This window comes from Pholcus phalangioides, unplaced genomic scaffold (assembly GCF_987345545.1).
Source record: "Pholcus phalangioides strain wild (caught in Gottingen) unplaced genomic scaffold, Ppha-v1.0 ptg000015l_1, whole genome shotgun sequence".
NCBI classification, from domain to species: Eukaryota; Metazoa; Arthropoda; class Arachnida; order Araneae; family Pholcidae; genus Pholcus; species Pholcus phalangioides.
In genome coordinates this window covers 102810118-102828167 of record NW_028301608.1, presented here as the reverse complement: position 1 = coordinate 102828167, position 18050 = coordinate 102810118, and the positions used below count along the sequence as shown (strand labels likewise).

General features: G+C 31.3%; 1 protein-coding gene across 2 annotated transcripts in view; it reads left to right on the top strand.

Moving 5' to 3' along the window:
- Positions 1–18050, top strand: part of LOC149077222 (adhesion molecule nephrin-like) — a 151548-nt gene that overhangs the window by 128309 nt on the left and 5189 nt on the right. For both annotated transcript variants that reach the window (XM_089244961.1, XM_089244960.1), the window contains 6 exons: positions 89–217; positions 4157–4184; positions 6512–6603; positions 8632–8750; positions 10604–10822; positions 17582–17854. In XM_089244961.1, the coding sequence (XP_089101087.1) occupies positions 89–217; positions 4157–4184; positions 6512–6603; positions 8632–8750; positions 10604–10822; positions 17582–17629 (635 nt within the window). In that variant the 3' untranslated portion in view covers positions 17630–17854. The remainder of the gene's footprint in view (positions 1–88; positions 218–4156; positions 4185–6511; positions 6604–8631; positions 8751–10603; positions 10823–17581; positions 17855–18050) is intronic.

The window sequence follows — 18050 nt, the reverse complement described above, 5'->3', positions numbered from 1 at the left end:
TTATGATACGCATTTTTTTTTTACATGTGCAGTTAGCCTTGTGTTAATTTACATATTTTTTCCTCGTGTATTTTCTCATTGATGCCAGCAATTCCGAAGGATCAAACGAATCTGAGTCCTCTTCTAGGAATTCTCATTGGAGTAGTCGCAGTTCTAGTTATCTTAGCCGTGACTATAATAATAGTGATGAGAAAGCAAGGACGAGATCCAGACAAAGGTGACTATTCATTTGTATTCCACTGAATTTCTTTTGTTGCAATAAACTAACATTAAAAAAAGGCGAAATTCCAAATCAAGATAATTGGAATGAAATGTATTAGATAATTTCCGAACAAATTTTAGTTAGGAAAATCGTAGAATTTATTTTATTTTCTAGGGCTGTTGAACACGAACACGACAAATTAGGAACAATATTCTAATAATATTATAAGAAAATAAATATTTTTTTCATTAAGTTTCCCAATATTTTGCTGCATTTTTTCTCTCGGGAATATGAAATATTTTCTTTTTGCAAATTTAAATATAAGCAGAGAGCGTGATTAGATAGTGATGTTAATATCACTTTGCTAATCGCCGTGAGAATACAGTTTCTTTCCATGTAAAATGGCGCATGAAAAAATTCTGATGTTTAATAAAAGTTTCTATTCCAAATTAAATATCTGAAAGAAAATGAAATATATGGAACCTTAATCGAATATTTGAACATGTTTTCCGATATTCTTTTCACGTTGTAAGTAACAGCTACTTTTACATTTTTGTTTAACGATGCTTTGTTCGATAAGTCATTATCCCATTCGAATCAAGGGGGGTTGGTGCACGATTTTGTCTTCGCATGCTTTCCTATGGGGAAAAATCTCTTTCTTCCTTTAAGGAACATTTAAAATTTTTGTATTCACTTTATGCTCTCAAGTTCTGAATTTTTCTCAAATACTATAGCTATTTTTATACAATTTAACGATAATATTTATAATTTTGATTGTTTGTTTTTTTTGAATAGAAAACTCTTATGTTAAAGTATGTAACACCACATTGTTGAGACACATACAGTTTCAAGACATTTGAATGAGTGGTGTTCGAAAAAATGTTTCTTATGTAACAATGACTTAGTTATGAGAAAAGAGCAATTCAGTGCGAAAACATTGTTCTTTCTCGAACAAATAACTAAACAAAATTAATGGCGGCTGGCATTCAATTAATGGTGCTGACAGTTTATATTAAAATAATTTTAAAATATTTTAGTACAGTTAGAACAATAACTTGAACACAGAAAATTTCATAGTATTTAAATTTGAAAAATTCGGAAATGTGTTTTTTCGGAAAAATTGCCTCCACCAACCACCTTGAGAATTAGTAGTTTTCCAGAAATTGTTTAATAAATGCACTAAATGTAGTAAGTGCTAAAAAGTGTTGATGTTGCAAAACCGCAAAAGGCTCACACACACTGGCGAACTTAACATTTTCACACATTATTTTTAACTAATTAGGACTACCAGACACACTTTTCACGTACACCACATTATAAATGCTCATTTGACACTTGAACGGGATAAACGGTGTTTGAATATTTTTGGCATTTACAACGTTTACCACTTTTAGACTTCAAATATAGTGATGACTCATATCAGCCACGATCACTCTTGAAAATTTTCTGTGATAAGTATAGGTGGGATTTGCCATGTTAAATCCAAAATAAATCTTATTTAAACTACCGATAATTTTTTTCTCTATTTCTAAGATTTTAACGTATAAAGTAACTTAAAATACCTTTCAAAATATATATTCACTGAAACCTCATATGATAGTAATATGTACAGTCTACATGCATGCTCGAAAAATACTTTTCTCTTATCCCTTTGTTAACTTATGACACTTCAAAGTACCTGGTTAAATAGTTTGTTATATATTAAACACTTGTTTGAAAAACAGAACTTTTGTTACTATTTTGGCTTGAAGTTGAATTAAAATGCCCTACCAAACAATTTACACAAAGAAATTGCTTACTAATATCATTATATTAGTGTTTTTACTCATTCTCATTTTTTTAATTCCAATTTTCGTTAACGTCGTCGATAAATGATTAAACTTGGGGAGGGTCACACCTATTTGGCACCCCCCCCCCCCTCTTCCTACAAGATATCACCCGATAATGTCATATGCAAGTTATAATTTTATTATAACTTTATAGTATATAATTACATGGTGGGACGAACGGTTGATGTTCGTCATGACAATCCATTTATTGTACACGGTGCCCTGTAAGTCCTAATTCAGCCTTTATCTCATCAACAGTTCGAAGAGGTGTACTTCTAACTTAAAAATTTCTCAAATTGTGTTCAGGAATCATTCTGTGCCGCTTTCAAGAGTAAAGATATAATGTGCCGTAAAATAAAAATAAAATCCAAATTGTTATTCCTTTTTATACTGTCTCCTTGTCCTCTCACTTCCAAATAGAAAGTTGTTGCGCCGGCTAAAAAAAATCCACGTTTCCAAGTGCGATATTTGCTGAGATATTTTGATTGAAATTAGAGAAAAGTTGGGAAAGGACACAAACATACATGAGGGAAGGAAGCGTTGTGTGTCAGTTTATGCCGTTTTGTTCCCAGCTTTTATCCGATTTTAATTTCAAATATATCAGTGAATATTGCACTTACAAACGTGGAATTTTTTGTTGGCCTCAAAAGAGACAGGACAAAGACTTTCTAATTGGAAGTTAGAGGACAGTGAAGCCATATAAATAATTTAGGTTTTTTCTATTCTATGACGAACTGCATTTTCAGTGTCGGAACTGTTACAGAGTGATTTCTGAACATATTTTGAGCATTTTAAAAATTAGAACCACACTTCTACGACGAACGGGTGATGAAATACAGGCCGAATTGGGATTTACTTTGTGTATAATATTTACAGTCAACGTTCGTTATAACGACTCCTATCGTTACATGGAAAACGGACGTCATATTGGTAGATCGTCATATCGATAGAAAAACATAGAATAGGCGTTATATGAAACATTTAGGACGTATCCTACCAGTCATTGTAATGGAATGGTCGCTATAACGTGAGGTCGTTATAATGAGCTTCGACTGCTTAATAATAATTAACAATATACATAATTATTATATATATATATATATATATGCGTTACTACAAGTATATATAACTTACTATTATGTACAACTAAGTGTAAGCTACGCCAGAGGTCACCCCATATATTATTACCTAGCTTTGGAGCTTTCGGTATTCTGCTGCGACGATGACACTTCGCCAGTATTTTGGTTGTGAAGGGGTGTGTGTGTGTGTGTGTGTGTGTGTGTGTGTGTGTGTGTGTGAGAGAGAGAGAGAGAGAGAGAGAGAGATCTCAAGAAGTCGAGAGCGTCTGAATTTCAAATTCCACTGAACCACGTCTTCTTTACCCGGAACTATATCTTCTCATCATCACTAATGCCATGAAAGCAAAGCCTTTCTCAATTCAGTTGATAGTAAATGAATTAATTCATTTTATTATTTATGGTTCATGAATATAATACACACCAAAAGAATATTCTCAGATGCACAATGCATTTATATTAATACAGTTTACTGTATTCTACATACATTAATTTTGATGTTTTGTTCATATTTGGTTAAATATATCGGAATTCTACGGTTAACGACGTGATATCATTTGTAGAAAATTAAACGTGCTGAACGTCCGCGAAAATAATCAGGCGAATAAAAACTTTTACCACTCACCTGCAAAAACACAAACGTAGCAGCTTCCGTAAGTAACTTATAGATTAATCTCATTAATCGTATTTTATTGTTAGTAAAAACGCCCAACCATTTCCCCCAGTTATTACTATAAATGTTACACATGGATGGAGAGTACAAAAGCATTTAAAGAAATAATAATAATAATCACATAAAAATACACCGTTTAAAAACATAAAAGATAGAAACAATAACAGTTTTTGAACTGATCTCTGGTATCTTTCCAAAATTCTCGTTTAAAGAGAGCGAGCAATTATCTAAATGTTTCTTTATAGCAAATACGTTGGGAGAGACAAAGAGATGGTCTAAATATTATGAGATCTCATTTAACAAAAGCTGGAAGTAATGCTTTTTATCGCAACTAATTTTTACTTTATCTTTTGTGTGGTTTTTCTTTTCATTCCAGGCCCTCCGATCGAAGACAACACAATAAAGTGAGTGCATTTTCGTAGTTAAAGGTATTTATGTGTTGAAAATAAAACAAAAACGAGCTTTAATACGCTGGTAGGTCAAACACATATATTTTTATTAGAGAACATAACGGACGTCTATAATGGGGAGATTGTAAAACGACCTCTGCAAAATTTCATTACGTTTTACTATTTTCCATAGATCAACAATAAAAGGAGATTAAATTAAACGCGTCCGTGAATTAAATTTTTGTAATCTAAATTCTTGCTTCTTCAACAGTTTTATATGTATTCATTTAATGATTTTGTGACATATTTCAAAAGGATTTAACTATTTGTAATATTATTTTTTGATTTTTTATCATATGTCAAGGTATTTTCATGACTATGGGTGTGTTGTTTGCGATTCCAACGATAAAATATAATACCATATTTCCAAGAATAAAAATATAATTCATAAAGTTGAAAAAAAAATACACAAAAATAATTCTTGGAATCATTTATTTTTTTAAACACGACTTTAATGTATATTTTCCTTCACCCATTTTCATGTAAATTGCAATGTTTCACACTTGAATCCAACAGAAAGTTTTCATGATTTTTAAATTTTTCTACAAGGTTTGGTGTAATTATACCGATTGTAGTCAACTATTTCGCGAAAACTGAAATCATGTCTCATATATTCAACATTAGCATAAGAAAAACCGAATTTATTTTCTCCATTCCCCTTTTTTAATAAATATATTGTTACATACATTTTTAAATGTGCAATAAAATTGACTTAAAAATCGTTTTTTCCTAATTGCTTAATGAATGCTTTCTTTCTTGTTATTGACTTTTCCTCTGAATTTATATATTTTTAGCCATTTTAAATCTATTTGTGCCTGTTTTATTTTAATATATCTATCTATAATTATATTTTTTGTGTATATCTGTTTCGTGTAAATTTTGATTTTTTTTTTTTTTGTAAATTTTGTTTTTGTTTTTGTAAAAGACTTTGTGCTATTTTAATGCCCATTAAACGGTATTCAAGTAATAACTAAATTGATTTTATTAATACTTATAAAATATATATTTTATAATTTTTGTAGCTGTATCACAATGAAATTCCGTCATTATGAATCAAATAACGATTGTGCTCGTTATTAAAGTGATTAAATTATTTCTATACAGGCTTGAATGAGTTTTTATCACTGAATGATTTTGACTACACGTTCATAAGATTGATAAACAAACGACAAGTTTCTGATTGCTTTAGGACATTCGCAATTTACATATTTGTCGGTATATGTAACCAGCACTTATGTTTTGAAGACGATTGAGCTAGATGTGCTTGTGCCAAACTACATTTCTAATTCAAAAATCACAATTTAAAATTCTGAAAGCAATGGTCTTCAGTTTTATGAATTTTATTTTATGTATTAACAGTAATGAAAGTGTATCGGGTACTTTTCACTGATGTTTGTTTCTCGAATGGAAAAACAAATTGTCGATAAAATTAGATTTTATCATGGTAACGCTTCCGTAGAAACCAAAAAGTATATTTTTGATTTTTTTCCCTCGACCCAGAAATAAGAAAAATAGTCATTTCTCAAAATTCTGAAACAAGAAACTACACATGGTATCATCTCTCTCAATTATATAGCATGTTTACATGTTTTGATCGGATATCTTTTAATGCATTTTACGGCACAAAAAAATGGAAAATGAAAATTTCGCATTTAAAATTTTTAAAAAAGCAGAAATAATTTAAAAAAAAGCCGAGACGAAAAATATTTCCCATCAGGTTAAAATTGATAGTATTAAAGTTTTACAAACAGAAACAGTTGTTCGATGATAACAATAACATAATTATTTTTTGAGTATTTATTTTAAAATGTATCAAATATCTCAAGGTATTTTAAAATTATGATACGCTAGTTTTACTCAGTTTTTGTTACCAAGTTCATAAAAATTTAATAGAAATATCATTTTAATAATTGAGGAAATAATACTCATGTATTGAATTTAGGTTTCTATTCCTAATTTATTGCAATGCGTTTATAGCGAAGTGTGAAGAAATTTTCCTTTAACTGTTGAATGAAAATTAAATTTTCATTTTTAACTTAACTATCTGTAAAGCGAACTTTACAGTAAAGCTTCTTATGAAATTAAGTTTATAACTTCCTGCTTAATTTGTTATTCGCGACGACAGTTTCAGCATATTGATTTTTAGACTGTTTACTGGATTACTAAAATAATTTTCTGTGTATTGGGTATAGGGTACCTTCCATGCAAGTAATTAGGTACCCTCAAAAAATAATCGTTGCTTAATTTGTGGATCAATCAAACTGTTCTTTATTGGTTTTTAGATGTGATATGCCATTACGGAAAGATACCGATGATATTCTAGAAACAAGTGTAGAAAGTCCCGACGTTATTCCAAATTCAACAGATTCTCAAGGTGAGGAAAATACTGTAAAATAATCATTTAGACTTAGAGCATTGAATTTGTCAATAATGAAACATTGCATTTGCAAAATAAATTATGTTGTTCAAATAAATACCCTACATCCTTTCATATTCAGAAATTCTGCATGCATAGGTTTGTGTGAGTCATTCTTAACTTTTCTACTAATATGAGAATAAGTAAATTCTAAAAATAAGAAATATTTGTGTTATTTTTTATGGCAATAAAATATATATAAATTATTATCTCTGAAGTGTTTAGAAATTGCTGTATGTGTATGGGATGCACATATGTACTATTTTATTTTGCTTGTTATTTTACTGTGCTTGTAGGTATAACTATTTCTGAAATGTTTGAAAATTTTGGAATGCGTATGGGATGAACATATGTAATATTTCATTTTGCATTTTAATCATATTGAAAATAAGTTTCCTGGTGATGGCTTTTCGGTATTGACCGAGCCATCATATATCATGGTAAATGTGATTATTACACATAATCACCCAACATTTTGCTATGCTTGATAATTTACCTAAATTAATCACTTCTACCGGCGATAATGCACAGTACCCTAGCGTCGTTGGTAAACGTGAAATATTTCTCTAAATTAATGACTTTTACCGGTTATTATGCATGATACCCAAGCGTCGTGTCTTTGATATCATGATAATTCGTACTATATTATACATGATGATACATACATGTATTGTATCATTATATCGGGGGTACGATCGTAAAATTTTTTATCATTGCACCGTGGTCCGGCTATATTCCTCAGCCGTACTACGCTCATCAGGATTTATTTTTTCATATTTATCAAATTCACCAATTTCACTAAGGTATTATGTATAATCACACATAAAGGCGATGTAATTATCAAATATACCAACGACACTTGGTTGTTATGCATACTAACCTGTTAAAGTAATAATTTATGAAACTTTCCAAAACCCATTGGTTAGTATGCATAATAACCGATTTATCACATTTATTGTAACATATACATACTAGATTTTAATGGTGAGTTTTTATCGCAAGTTTTTATTTGCAACCTTTTGCATAGAATATGACCACCCTCGATTTTACTTAGAAGAAATTTGATACCAATTTGGGTAAATGAGAATAAAAGCAAAATCAATGCTGAAAGTCTACACTCATTTCTCTATGCTATAGAAATCACGCACAAGTACATCATAATGATTGAAAACTAAACATATTTTTAAAGCTTAACTTTGTTTTGATTACACATCTGAGTTTCAATCTTCATGTAATAACAGTTCACTAAAACATCTAACGACTAGCTGATTGCAAACTAGTGATATTCATATAGAATGAATTAGATATTAAACTTAGAAGTATGGACCCTTTTAGATTCATTCTATATAAATACATTCATGTTTTTACTCCTGACTGCAATCGCAAATTAGTGCAGTAATTTTCTGAGATTAAGACTATAGGTTATTTTCGCCACTTTACGACATCACAATAATTATTTTTGAGCCATTCAGTTCATTACTAATTATCAGAGTTTACGAATATCAGGGTTGTGCCTTTAAATGAAACAAAAAAAAAAAGACTTGAAAACACCAATTACACTAATTGAAAGAATTAATGAGTTCGAAATGAACACGTAAAAAATTTGTTTCAAATATACTTAAAAGTTTTCATTGCGAATTTTTAACGCATAGAAACATTTCACTAAACCAAATCTTAGATACGATACAATTATCTATCTATAAGTCAAATGCTTCACAAATCACGCTCAATAATTTATTACCTTAATTAATAACGATAAAAGAAGTTTTAAAATTGAAGTGCTATGGATATATGCCCTTTCGTATATAAATTACACAATTTTGTGGAAAACCGGACATTGATGATGAACATGATGAATGTGATGAATGGTATATAGTATACGGTAATCTCATGCTTATAATGCCGTGTTTTTCGACTTACACTGAATTACTCTTACAGCTCTGAAATTCAAAATACATTTCCTCCCGCCCCCCCATTTTCTTCAAGGATACGTGTCAGATACGAAGAAGATGAAGCCAGATGTAGAGATGACGTATGACCTCATCAAAACACAAGATTATCCTTATGATTATATCAGTTCTGTGGGCAAACCGAAATGTTTGAAAGTAAGTAACATGAAATAGCGAATATAGCAGTTGAACACGAATGTAAAATATATTTATATAATTATTAGGGCTTGGATATATATAACAGCATATTTTCTAATTCTTTCGCGTATTTCGCTGTTTTTAAGCGATAGAACACATTTTTGTGCTTTTTCCGTAATTTTGAGACATTTTTCATGATTTACAGAATTTAAGGCGCATTTCCATACTTTAAAGTGTTATTTTGCATGTTTCAACTGGACCGTGAAGAGGGATATTTTTCTCGAGGTCATCACTCTTTATTGCTTCATTTCCCTCATTGACAATTTTTAGACCAAAATAGCAATAATTGACAACTTCACTTATCTTTGACATCGTTTTTGGCAATGATTGTCGATTTTTCGGTGATATTGGCATAACTTTGGAATTCGATTTGTGTCCTTTTAGCATCATTTTGGACAATAATTGGTGATTTCCTGTAATTCCCTCGAATCTCTCAATGGTCAGCCTAATTATGAAGTCATATTTTTAGGTTTTTACTTTATATTTTGTTTTTATGGCATAATTTCCTATGGATCATATTCTGTCGGTTATTGGGTCATAAAAGTCCTAGCCCTAATAACTATAGTATCCTTATTCGCAGCCCTCGAAAAATATCAGTGAGAAAACTGTATCAAACTTGACTGGTATTTATGCACTTCGGAGAAAAGGCCAACAACTTCTCCAAAACATATCATTTCGAAAATTACCGATAGGTGCAAATGCGGGTGATGTAAGCCCATCAATTGCATACTACGATGAAATTTGGATATCGTGTTAAAATTTCATGACGTTAGAAGCTACCTGAAAATGTTTGGGTGACATTATTTGACGATTTCAATAATGCTTCACCGGTAAAGCTTCTTTACAACAACCATGTGAATGTGTACCATTCCCAAACTGCAGTAATAAAATCCTCATTTTCTTCAACATATAGATTATTTGCCGCATCTGTTTGTGTGAGTGTGTCTTTTTTTGCTAAATGAAAAATTCAAATTTGAAAAAAAAAAAAAAGTGAATAAATAAAAGCAATGTGCATGTTACTCACATTTGATGCTATGTAGCACATTTCTTTTCTCTCCATATGGCATGTCGAACGCAATGCGACCGAAATATAATGTTCTCCAGACAACGCTTTTCCGGACGAATTTCATTTAAAAGGAATACTAATAACCCGGATTTGCATTGTATAGAATTTTCGTCCATAATATTTAAAATGAATTACCGAGGGAAAAAAATCGAAAAGGAAGTATATAAAAAAAATTATATACTGCGTTGTTCAATAATAAAGAAAACATGAATATATTGAGGTGATATAAGATGAGACGATATATATATATTTTTATAATAAATAAAAAATCATAAATAACATTTAAAAGCTGTTTTCAAATAAATACCCATGAATCGAAAAGCTGTTAATGCAAAAACTGTGTTTTTGAGAATCAATCAGGATTTTTGAAAATGCAGATTGTGAAATTTTGGCATTAAAATTTCGAAATAAATATATTTATACACACACACATAAATAAAAGAAAGAAAAAATTTAATTGAATTCGATATGAACAACTCTCACTGTTTTTGGATGGAAAAATAAGGCTTCATTTTAAATTGAAGATAAAAATGTCTAATATCTTGGAAATTTTATAAGCCAAGAGAAAAGTTTTGATACTCTCATCTCCCGAAGAAATCTAATTATGGATAGCGATTTGAATGACAGAATGGCTTCTAAATTTTATTTTCATTCTCTTTGAGATTTCTATATGCATCAGTACTTTATTCGAAGTAAACAGATTTGTATATCTTATTTTATATTAGAAATCTTTGCTTTATAATAGAGGGATGATGAAATCACGTATGCGGATTTGGCTCTGAAAGACATCCAGTGCTCAATGGTCACAAGGTTAGATCCCCCGACTGATTACGCAGAATTAGACTTCCAGCGGCGGCTCGGTATCGCGGCCTATCCTTGGCCCGTAGAAGAAACGAGCGCGGGTATGAGGCCGCAAATGGACAGCGGTTCTTACCCATTGATGGGAACAACTGTACAGAGTAAAGTGAGTATTTCGATAAAAAGCCATGACTTCATTACTCTAAATCGAAGGTTTTTTGTTTTTTTCTTTCACTCTTCTCCAACTTAGCATAGGAGATCCACTGCTATTTTTAAGAACTAGTGAAAACGTATAGACAACCTATATTATTTTTTACCCTGTTATAAGCACCTGATCGTGAAATATATATAAAATTTATTTATGTTTTATGTCCATTGACGTTAGGTACATTATACGGATCATTAAAATTTTTTTTACGAATCCTTTTTATTTTTGTACGAATCATTCTTGTTCAGACTTTGACGCATGCTCAGTTTGAAACTCGTTCGGAATGGTTTAACGCGACAATTCCCAATGTGTCATTTTTAAATGTTTTAATGACATGTCTGAAATTTTAAAAATGTGACGCGGGCGTTGTTTTTACTCTGAGGCGAAGCAAATTCATGGCCCTTCATCAATTTCGGATGTCTCTCACCATATCCCGTTTACATACATCCTATTGCATTTGGAAAGACAATAGACATATAGCAGTAGTAGGAAAGACATATTGCTAGTACGTATGGCAAATACATAAAGAAAGGAAAAATATAGATAGTACTTGAAATGCATAAATAAAAACGCAAAATCAAAAAGTCTACTACTATAAAAATAAGTCAATATGTGAAAACCCATTATTATAAAGAATACTAAATGTGTTCATATCACAAAATTTACCTTGTATGTTGTTTCGATATAACACAATTTTCACATCAAAATTTTTGTTTGTTCTAAATTTGTTAATGCATATATAGAAATTATGGAAAGATTATTAAGTAGGTGAGTTGAAATTCTACGGGAATCATGTGTCCACAAGAAGTTTAAATTTTCCGGTTTGAGAGAAACAGAAGATTCTTCAAAAAAAAAACTAATGCCGTTGCTGATAGATTTCAAGGATGATCTGCCACCAAGTGTAACCCTTTTCAATGACAGGTTTGAGTTTAAAGCGCTCTCATCAGTTATGTTTCACATTTCGCGCGTGACCCACAACAGTTTTCTTTGTCCTAATATTCAATCAATGAATAAAATAATTCATATTCCAATAGTACGATTTTGATGTACGAAATGAATGCTGATTTGAAATTCCTATAGTAAGAACGGAAATTTTAACTAGATTTCTTCTTTCTAATTTTCGGATTTCCTGTCTGGTCACTTATTCCACTAGTATGAAATGAGATAAACGAGTTTTGTCGAGAAAAATAATAGTTGTGCGTTGGTAGTATGAGTGGAGTAATAATGATCATAAATATTATTGGGTGAAATAGCTAGCCATAGTCATGTTTTTACGGAATTAAATGAGATTTCCGTAAAACATAAACACACGTGCTGTCACTGATTCTTCTGAAATGAACCAGATGTTTATGAAATGCATATGAATCCAAAGGAATCTTTTACGTCATGTTCTGCTCGAAATAATACGTCTAAAAATGTTATATATTCTATTGCTATACTTCCAGGAAGAGAGGATACAACGTGAAAGCGGTTCGAATTTTCCGTCTGGATCACAACACTGCTTAAATTTATTTGTCGCGTATTCTGTCAGATATTTGGATGTTGGCCAGAAGCTTATCTCATTGCTGGTCTCGTCGTAATTTCACCCCTAAGCCATTAGTTGAATGGCTTTCCCGGAATCTTTATATGCTATATAACCCCTCTCTTCCCTTTTAACTGATATAAAATATTAAATGGCTCCAAAATCAAAACACATTCAATAGAAATACTTAGTAGTATGAAGGGGATATTTACGACTAAGTTTTCTATGGGAAATTGATGTTTCCCCAATGTCTATATTTCAATCCTATCTTTCTTCCCGTGCTATTCCGCAAAAGAAAAAAAAATATATTATTTTTGGTTCCCTGTACTTTTCTTTGGTACGTCAATGGGAGAGAATTGGTATTGACGTAAGGTGTATGTGATCAAAGTTCAAAGTACGAGCGTTTCAAAGGCCTTAACGGCGATGAAACGTGACAGAAATTCAAAATATTTTGAATATGCCCTATTTATATTTCGGGTGCTTTGAGTGCAAGTTATCACAATGCTTACCTTTCTCATTTTTGTTTGCTTTTTCTTTCCTATTCTTTATTTTATTTCTTTTTTTTTTCTTTTTTTATGGGAAGAAAGCGATTTCGTAAATTGCAGTTTTGCGTGAAAATTTCTAGTCACTCTCGGCTTCAACGTCAGAATTCGGATAAATGCAGTTTCCGAAATGTGCCCAAAATGTTCACGTAGCTGTGGTTCTTTGGAATCGTAAACTTTACCTATCACATTTCCTCTTCTATGTTTCGCCATTCCCTGAATGAATTCAGAATATTCCAAAAAATAAAATAAAATATCAAAGCTAGTGTCTTTTTGAAGGAAATTCAAACCATGCGGGGAAAATGCGGGGAAAATAAGTCTTCGTTGGGCTTAGATTTTTATTCTACTCATTCAGTACAAATATTTGACCCAGAAATGAACAACGATTACATTCGTTGTTTTGATGACCCTTGATGTGGTCATATGAGGTTTGATATCGTGATTGCTCGAACATGATTCCCATAATTCATGAGAGGAGAAATAGTAAAAGGTTTTTTTTTACGGAACTTGATTTCCTATGAAATAGTCACTGTATCCATGCAAGTGATTTGTTTCAAATTCTCTCAGATAGAACCACCATTAGGGTGCCAATAGTGTGCGACATGGGCAATTGTACCAGGCCCGAACTCACGGTACTAGAAGTAAAAAAAAACATGCATCAAAATTTCAAGTAACTAAAACAAACTGTAAGAAATACTGATGGATTTTTCTGAGCTTCAACTAAGAAATAAAAAAACTTTACATTATGGAAACTAATTCGTCTATCAAAGGGGACTCCGCCAAAGCGAGTGAATGTTAATGTGTTTTTGTTTTTAGTTGTGGGACAAAGGAACCCAGAGAATTTCGTGAATTCTGGAAATATTTCTTTTATAAATTCTGGAATTATTTCTTTTATAAATTCTGGAATTATTTCTTTTATAAATTCTGGAATTATTTCTTTTATAAATTCTGGAATTATTTCTTTTATAAATTCTGGAATTATTTCTTTTATAAATTCTGGAATTATTTCTTTTATAAATTCTGGAATTATTTCTTTTATAAATTCTGGAATTATTTCTTTTATAAATTCTGGAATTATTTCTTTTATAAATTCTGGAATTATTTATCTTATAAATTCTGTATTTGCATAGGTGTTGTTATATAATTTGAATTATTTTTAATATTTTTCATTTATCAGATTTAAATTTTCATTTCTTTAGGAATTACTTCTTTTAGCTGTTTGAACTATTAATCCACCTAATTTTTCATCAGTTAAAATAGTTTTAAATTTAAAAAAATTGAAAATATAATTAATTTTAATTAAAATTTCAAATTATTTTTGTGTTAATTTACATCTAAATTGCATTATTATAATTTGTTTGTATGGACATTTTCGGCATACCTGTATATTCTGTGATAATATATAAATTGTGGCGATCTCCCTCCTCCGTTTCTAAGTGTATAAAATCTGCCCCGAAGTTATTCGTGCCCCTGGTCCCACGATTATTTTCCCACCGGGCCGTGTGACTGGTAAGGGTGACTCTGCTCCCAGTGGTTCAAAGCTAATAGAAGCGATGACGAAGATAAGCAATTAATTCTAATTTCAACAATATGCCCATGCCATTTCCAAAAGTTATTACATTTATGAAAATACTAGCAATATTACCTGATCTTGCCGAGTTACTAGAACTCATAGTTAATCGAGGAATTTTCAGAGAAAAATACAAATTTCTCAAATTTAAGCATAGTCACAGGACAATTGCCAAATTAGTTCCGATCATTAAGTTATGAGCGACAAATAATTGGCTGATCAGAACAATACACTGCATTTAGTTAACGCTGGTGAAGTGATTAAAACATGAAAACTTTTTTGCCGTGATTTTTTGAAATGTTATTGCAAAAATGCTTGAAGTGATCTGCCATTTTTTAAGACTGGTCACGCTTTTATATCTTCAATCTTCAATCCAACTTAATTTCCAGTCTTGAAAATTCATTAACGATCAACAATGATAACTCAACGGGCCTGCAACTCTTAGTACTTTATTTCGACTCACGAGTGAAATGGTTTCTTGCCTCCAAAATCAAAGATTTATGAAAAAAAAAAAATTGGAGCGTACTTACACATGACGTTAATTTGCATATATTTCGGTCAATATGGACTTTTAAGAACCTGATTAGGGACTATATGAAGCTATCACTATCAAAACAAATTTTTGCCTTGGATTTGGGACGTTCTGCAAGAATAACTGGAATTTTATCGTAATTTCCACCAGAATGTAGGTGCTTTTCCTAAATTTTGATCCCAATTATAATAATTATTTATGTGTGTTCGCATGTAAAATACGGGACTCCGACTTGTGCGGTTATCGTCGGTTCCACCTATCGCGAAACTCAGGGGTTGATTGTACTCATGACTGAATAGCGACTACCATACCGAAATAAAGTCTTGAATTTAACTATGTATTTGAAGGACAGTAAGTATAGTTTTTTGAGTGTTGTGTGCTTGGGATTTAGGTTCATCATAAGGATCAGCGAATGTGTAACAAACTTCTATTTATTGAGTTCGATGAACAGGAACACGAATCGAATACCCTCTCATGTTCGCTCCGCAATCCCTGTGGTGAAAGGAAAAACTGAAAGAGAAGTGAATATCTCGAAACTTTCCAAAACTACCGCTAACAAGCACTCAGAAAAAGGAGTAAATTTTTCTTTTTTTCTGGTCAAATTTCTTCAAGAAATATGAACTAAAAATCGAGAGAACTTTCAAAAATTATTATTAGATGTCAAACTTGTTTGAAAAAAAAGTTGGAAACTTGAAGATTTCGAAATTTTTTGTGGTTGTGTTTACAGATATTCTGAAAAATATTCTTTTTTTCGATCCAAACGTTATGACATCTACCTTTAATTTTCCATCGAAGTAAATACTAACATGCGAGAGTTTTTCTTTTCAAAATGAAATTTTTATGTTTGTGGTATTTATTATATTTAAGATATCAGAGTTTCTTAGAATATCTCTATGTTATTCTATAGTTCTATAATAGTTCCATATTTCTATGGTTCATGAAGAAATCTTAAGTTGGCAAATAATATAAAGCCTACCTTCTCTTTTCAATATAAAGATGCTTCAACAATGGTTCCTTTTCGTTTTTTGTTTTTTTAATTTAAATTGAATTATTTATAATTAAGATTTACGTGAGGTGATTAGAATACAGGATGTCCCTAACTAAAGTTGGCGTGTTCTAAGCTGTACACAACCAATGTGTCTGATACTCACAATTTCGTTTGGGGGATGTGCGATAAGTGAGGTCTCACCAGCACTCACGGTGATAGAAGTGCAATATCTGTCGGGAAATTGATAAACTTTTCTGTTTTTTTATCCAAAATCATAGAGGGATCTAAAAATATATTTTTGCCCCGTGTAAATACGTTTTGTTTCTGGTTGTAGGCAAAAAACCCTTTATTTCTTTGTTATTTTAACGTGTTATTAAATTGTGTGTTAATATAATTTATATTGCCATTTCTCAGCATTCCTGTATATTTTGTATTAATATATTGACTTTTGAACGTAGATTCTTCTCCCGAATAAAATATATAGTATTGGGAACTAAAGAGGGGTCCTCGAAAATTGTTGAACTTTGGAACCATCAAGATGCTAATGGACCCCCACTATTATTTTGACACTTGGCCCCATATCTGGTTAATCAGCATGACCTTTAACATTGTCAAAAGTCTCAAACACTATGCTCTAGTGCAGGTATCATTGAAATTATTATTTAAACAATTACTTATTTCAAATTCGATACAAATATTTTCGACCACATATGATATGCGATGACAACACAATTTTATACTTATCTCTAACAAAGGATCAAATAAATTTCAATGTTTTTCCACATTTGATAAAGTTTTATTGAAATAATAAAGTTTTCTTTATTTATAAAAATCAATTTTTATTTAAATTATATCGACGATATATGCTATTTTATTATGCATTTGTGTTGATGGAATGTTGAACAATACATTCTTTTGATGTTGGTAAAAATTCAATAATAATTTTAGTAGCATAGAAAAGCATATATACAATCGAAAAGCGTATAGCAAATCAGCGTTTGAATGATATCTTACGAACATATTTCTACTCGATCATAGTTTTTGTGGTTTTAATGAAAATCTCTGAAAATATGACATCCTAAGGGATAGCTATGAAACTTCAAAAAATGTGTTTAATGAATGTATGGAAACGAAATTTCTGAAGCAAAGGGATAAATTTTCAGAAAAATCATTTCCATTATCATTTCTCTACTATGAATTTGTTTTTACAAGAACGTGCTTCGCTGGTAAAACTCTTTCTTTACAAGCACGGCTATTCCGCACTAAAAAGCTATTGAATTATGTTGGTATTTAAAAGAAGGGGATAATAAAATTCGTCTCATCCCTTCATTAGCGTGTTCCTAGAGTATCACAATTTCACGAGGGGTAGTTGAGGGTGTCACAGTTCAGAACACGCCGACTTTAATTATAGACACCCACTATGCTTCCCAGCATGACCCAACCCACACGGGTAAAAGACTTGCATCCCGGAAGGGACAGAGCTCGGGTCTTGTCTGGTCTGACAGTATGTACATTCTGAGAACTGCAATTGAAATTTCGTCTTTTGTTCTCTTTGTTCGTTAGGAAAGCTTGAGCATTCCCGAGACAACAACTGAGACGACGCCATTGTGAACTCCGTGCCTTCCTCCATACAATTAGTTTTGATTTCTGCGTTTCCTGAATACATACATATATATATATGAATAAATATATACATAAATATATATATGTACCCACAATAGAATATGAAAAGGAACAGGGAGATTGGATCGAGTAATATCTGTGAGTTCTTTGCTACTGTAAACAGCGGAATGTGAGTGAAGATGACACATGCGATGGACGTCTTCCGATGAAAAGGCAAGATTACCTTACTTTTTAGTTTTGGATATTTTCTTTTTGTTCAGGACTGTGACTTCATGTAACATTTTTATGATAACTAAAATCGTCAATTCCTCTTTCACATACATTTTTGTATTGAAATGAAATATTAATCTTTATTTTTATGTAAATAGAGTTACGGCATAAGCGTGTATTCGGTCCAAAACTCGCGTTT